Source organism: Temnothorax curvispinosus, unplaced genomic scaffold, assembly GCF_003070985.1.
Source record: "Temnothorax curvispinosus isolate PA1 unplaced genomic scaffold, ASM307098v1 QBEX01018445.1, whole genome shotgun sequence".
Lineage (NCBI taxonomy): Eukaryota > Metazoa > Arthropoda > Insecta > Hymenoptera > Formicidae > Temnothorax > Temnothorax curvispinosus.
The window spans coordinates 1-5,610 of record NW_020228225.1 but is presented as its reverse complement, the minus strand read 5'-3'; the positions used below and the strand labels follow the sequence as shown (position 1 = coordinate 5,610).

The 5,610-nt window shown below is 36.3% G+C and overlaps 1 protein-coding gene across 1 annotated transcript; it reads right to left on the bottom strand.

Annotated features, from left to right (window-relative positions):
* Positions 1 to 2,127: 2,127 nt before the first annotated feature.
* LOC112468408 lies at positions 2,128 to 4,330 on the bottom strand. The gene is made up of 3 exons (XM_025037561.1): positions 3,217 to 4,330; positions 2,828 to 3,120; positions 2,128 to 2,232 (listed from the first exon to the last, which is right to left on the bottom strand). Exons 1-3 carry the CDS (start codon positions 3,350 to 3,352, stop codon positions 2,221 to 2,223), a joined length of 441 nt encoding a protein of 146 aa, XP_024893329.1. The 5' UTR covers positions 3,353 to 4,330; the 3' UTR covers positions 2,128 to 2,220.
* Between the last annotated feature and the right edge of the window lie 1,280 nt (positions 4,331 to 5,610).

The following is a 5,610-nucleotide window of genomic DNA, read 5'->3' as shown; positions in this document are numbered from 1 at the left end:
TGATGAGAACTTCTTCAAGGGGATCTCATACTCTATAGTCTTATGTGAAGATCTGTTGTACGCATGTACAGCAGCGTCAACTGCCAACTCCCACATACTCTTTGGTAATCCCGAGTCGAACATATATGTACTTACTTTCTCTTGCAACGTTCTGTTGAACCTTTCTGCAACTCCATTATGCTCCGGAGTGTACGGTGGCGCAAATATGGCTTCTATCTTTTCTCTTGTTAATATCTCTTTGAAAGCACCTCCCGTGAATTCCTTGCCTTGATCTGATTTTACGTAGCATAGCTTTTCTTCTTTTCCTAGTAGATTTCTGGCAGATATTAGATATTTCTCTAGAGCCTCTCCCGATTCATCTTTTGTCTTCAAAGAGTAGGCTTTCGCTAATCTAGAATAATCGTCTATAAAGGTTATTATAAACCTCTTTCGTCCTGGATAAGATGTAGGTTTTATTGGACCCATGATATCCGTATGTATCACCTGTAGTGGTCTCTGTGCTCTATTTCTGTTTTCTTTAAACGGCAGTTTTGCCATCTTTGCCATTATACATACTTCACACTCTAATATGGAGTTATCAAACTTCACATTTTCTAATCTCTTTTCTACTTTTTGTAATTGTTTTAGATAGTTTAACGATGCATGACCTAATCTAACATGCCATAACATCGCCTCATTTATTTTCTCTAGTTTCTTTACTTTTTCAATTACTGAGCTTTCACACATTTCTTCTATATTCTCTAATGTTTGTATATCCTCTAACTTAATGACTTGATCGAGTTCAGCATTATTGTATTCTATATTTTCGTTTTCGTTCACATTTGTGAGCTCTCCTTCATTCTCCCTCCCAATCGCAGAGCCAACATTATCCCTCTCATCTAACTCTCCCTCCGAAATTGATAATTTACTGGTCTGAATGTTTGCTTGCGATTGTTCAGGAAACTCACAATGTGGAACAATTTTTGCTCTACATCTATACACAGCACATTCTACATTATCATTATCCTCTATATTATTATTTTTGACCTCAAATTGTATAATCCAATTTGGTTTCTCATAAATTCCTTCAAAAACTATTTTATTTGTCAGTTTATTATAGACTTTGAACAATTTATCATCTAAATAAATACTGAACCCTGCATCAGCCAGCTTTCTTAGAGATAGTAAATTTTCGGATACTTCCTTCGTTGCAATTACATTTGTTAATTTAATTACTTTCTTTTCTTTCTCATTTGTCAACAACAAAAGATCTCCTTTACCATCTATTGAAATGTCTGCAAGCTCATTCTTATTCGCGCATTTAATAACTCTATTATTACATTTTTCAAAGTTTGACAGAATTATATTCTTATTCACAATGTGATCTGTTGCACCCGAATCTACAATAAAATTGACTAATTCTTTTGAACTATCTCTATCTTCTATCACTTTAGCCATGCATAATTTACCTTTTTTTGGTTTTCCTTCAATTGCTGTTTGCGATGGTATAGTTTTCTTGGCTAGTTGTATTTTGGTTACTTTCCCTTTATTATCTACTCTTTTTGTACCTTTTTGTGCAAATCTACCCTTTTTCTTTATATTTTTATTAACGGTTTTATTTGTATACCTTTTTCCTCTAAATTTGTTCGCCTGGGCTCCGGCATTAGGACAGCTGTCACCTTTATGGCCTCTAACTTCCTGGCAATAGTAACAGAACCAGGCCCCTAGTTCTGCTAACGGGCAGTCTTTTGCCATGTAGCCCATCTTGTTGCATCTGTAGCACTTTATTTCATCTGCGGTAGCCCTCTGCACTCTTATTTCGGGTTTCTCTGTTTTCTCTAATTTCTTGCTTTTCTTTTCTGTCTCTTAAGCCTGATCTACAATGTGCTCTTTGCTTCCTGTTTTTTGCTCTTAACCTGTTTGCGACTATCCCGTATTTCGCAATTGCGTCGCGTAACGCGATGTTTTTTGTTCTCTGTCGCTTAAGATAAAAATTGACGAACTTTAGAAGAGACAAGAAACATCACGTTACGCGACGGAATTGCGAAATACGAGATAGTCGCAAAGAGGTTAAGAGCAAAAAACAGAAAGCAAAGAGCACATTGTAGATCAGCCTTAACTGCATCATAAAAGATTTTATTTCATCTATCGTCATTTCTTTAAGATTCAATTGTCTTTTAATCAAATCTACATTTCTCAGCTCTGGTACATTAATTGACACAGCTTGATACAATGCAGATCTCATTTCTTGTTCTGTGAAAAGTACCGCATCTTCACATGATTCATATTCTCTAATTATCGAATCAAAGCGTTCGCAAAAATCACTTACTTTTTCATCTTTTCTCATTTTAATTTGATAAAGTCTAGCTCGTACCGATGTATGAGTAACATTTATTTCACTTTTTTTATATCCTTTTAGTTTCTTTAAAATTTCTTTCGGATCTTTTTCATGTAGAATCCTTTTATGATAGTTTTCATCTAAATGATTGATTATTATATCTCTAACTAGACCTTTTCTTTTAACAATTTTTGACTCGGAAAGATTTTCAGGACTTTCAATACTTGAATCTATTACATCTAATAAATCATTGTTCGTTAATTCAGATTTCAAATAATCCATCCAAAGATCAAAATTGTATTTTTGCGTCAGCTTGTATTCTCTTCTAATATGCAACCTTTGATTGTTTAATTCTGCCTCTATAGTGCTTTTAATTGTCTCTAAACTTCTATCTTTTCCGGCGGAACAAATTCTTGCTTCATCTAATTTTCTCTTTTTAGACTCTACTTCTAATTCTTTAACCGTTGTTATATCATTCTGTACTGAACTTTGGGTATCTTTATTGCTTACCTCTAAACGTCTAAGTTTAACTTTTTCTTTCTCTAAGTTTAAACGGGAGACTTCCACCATATTCTCCATCATCTCGGTGGCCTTCGTTATTACTTTGTCCAGCATCTGCATCGAATTGTCCATTTTTGCGACCAATTTTTCTTGCTTTTCATATAATATTTTGGTTCCAATTGGCAGTACTGGACGGTTCTCTTCCCATGCTTTGGTCACATCTATATTCTCTCTGACTTTAGGCAAGCTCTTTTTCGGGATTGCACCTCTTCTTTCCGTCTCCTCCTTTTTATCTTTTGCTTCTATACGGAATTTTGAAATTACTATTTTATTTTCTCTGAATGCATATATATATTATTCTTCTAGACTACTTTATTTTCAAAAAAATACTCTCTTACCTCTATCTTTTCTTACTGTCTCCTCGCCATTTCTTTCTCTTTCTATTACCGTGACAATGCTGCTATCGCTGTCGTAGTTGACCAGCGCATCTTGGCCTTCTTTCTCCACCGAAAGATTTTCTGTCTCTTCTTCCATCTATATCGGGATTTAAATATCAATTGAATATTAGCATTCCTCTTTTGACAAGATAAGCCAACATTCTTATCGACATTTAATAATTTAATTTCTATCACCAAATTTCTTTCAGCGATAAAATAAAAACACAATGCTTATGAGGCTATATAGAACGCACTGCAATTCACAACAACCCCAAAGCGAGAAACCACGCGCCTCTGCAGGGCTATCCGTACGCGCACACCACTCTCCGTTGCGATCCCCAGCACTGCTGAAAAGATCTATGGGAGCTCGGGTTGATCACGCACGCGCACGGGGCCCATACAAATTTACGCGGCCTCCCTGTACAGTAATCAAGCTACACCGCACAGCTAGTCATGCTCAATTACCGACCCGATACATATCGATTTCAAAAAAAATAAACTCATATAGAGTCATATAGAGTTTTTATACATATACGCATACACATACATATACATGTATCGCAATCTAGCCATCTAGCATACGCATACATTTACATGTATCGTAATCTAGCCATCTAACATACGCATACATTTACATGTATCGTAATCTAGCCATCTAGCATCGATGAAATGTTGTTAGTCAAAATTGATTATGTGTTTGTGCGCGCCCAGCAACAAGTTCTGCGCGCCAAAAACAATGACTCTCGCCGTTCAAGATCGGACTTCCGCGCGCCAAAAACAATGACTCTCGCCGTCTACGATCGGACTTTCGCGCGCCAAAAACATTGACTCTCGCCGTTCACGCTCGGACTTGCACGCGACTTGCTACCAAGCGGCATCTTTCTATCTCTTTCTATTGTACATTTTCTCTTTTAATTTTCATCTTTCTCTACTTCTATCAAGAGGCAAAAAGAGTTTGTTTCCTTCTAACTTCGGTAAATGTTTAGTATAACGCTCTCCCTTTCGATTTTCTTACAACTTTGTAAAATTGTTTATTTCTGTGTGTAAAAAACATTTTGAGAAGGAAAATCGTCGCTCAGGTCTTGTTTTTTTTTAAATTTAATTTCAAAGTTTTGATGTCGGTAAGGTAGGAAAATGATAATTTACGTTTTTTAAATACTGCGCAACTTTATTTGTTACTATATTCACAAATTAAGTTGTCCGCATACTCATTAACGGTGCCATTTAGGTTAAAATTTTATGGTTGTGAAATACTGTACGTGGCCAAAATTGATAAATTGATAAATTGATAAATTGTGATTTTCGTTAAAGCACTGCACACACACACACACACGTGTGTATGCCCTGCTTTATAGAAGTTGTGATTTTTGTTAAAGCAGGGCACACACACACGTGTGTATGTCCTGCTTTATAGAAGTTGTGATTTTCGTTAAAGCAGGGCACAAACACACGTGAGTATGCCCTGCTTTATAGAAGTTGTGATTTTCGTTAAAGCAGGGTACAAACACACGTGTGTATCCCCTGCTTTATAGAAGTTGTGATTTTCGTTAAAGCAGGGCACACACACACGTGTGTATGTCCTACTTTATAGAAGTTGTGATTTTCGTTAAAACGGCACAAACACACGTGTGTATCCACTGCTTTATAAAAGTTATGATTTTCGCTCGGATTTTCGTTAAAGCAGGGCACACACATGTTTTAAGCAGATATTTTGTATTTAATTAGCAGACAGTTGTCACGTGACCTTCAAATAAAGTTGCGCAGTACTTTAAAAACGTAAATTATCATTTTCCTACCTTACCGACATCAAAACTTTGAAATTAAATTTTAAAAAAACGAGACCTGAGCGACGATTTTCCTTCTCAGAATGTTTTTTACACACAAAAATAAACAATTTTACAAAGTTTTAAGAAAATCGGAGAGGAGAGCGTTATACTAAACATTTACCCTAACTTCTAACAGCGTTTCTCGAACGTTCTTATTAGCTGGGAATCTCTACTTCTATATTATACTTTATCTCTATCTCTCAAAAGACAAAAAGAATTTGTCTCCTTCTAACTTCTAACGGCATTCAACGAACGTTCTTATTAGCTGAGAATTCTCTCGTTTTGCTCGTCAGCAACGAGGAATATTATTTACTTACCCTCTAATCTTCTAATGCTCTCTTTTTGATGTCCTTCGCCGGCGTCTCACGAACTTTTCGTCCACTTATTCACGCGTCTTGCAGATCTTCCGCAGGACAAGCGTGCCCTGGGCCCATAACCTGTTGTAATAATATCGCGTGGAACGATACGCGAGATGCGTAGAGATGGACAGGACACTTATCGTACAAGTTCTTTTCACAATAGGAACTCT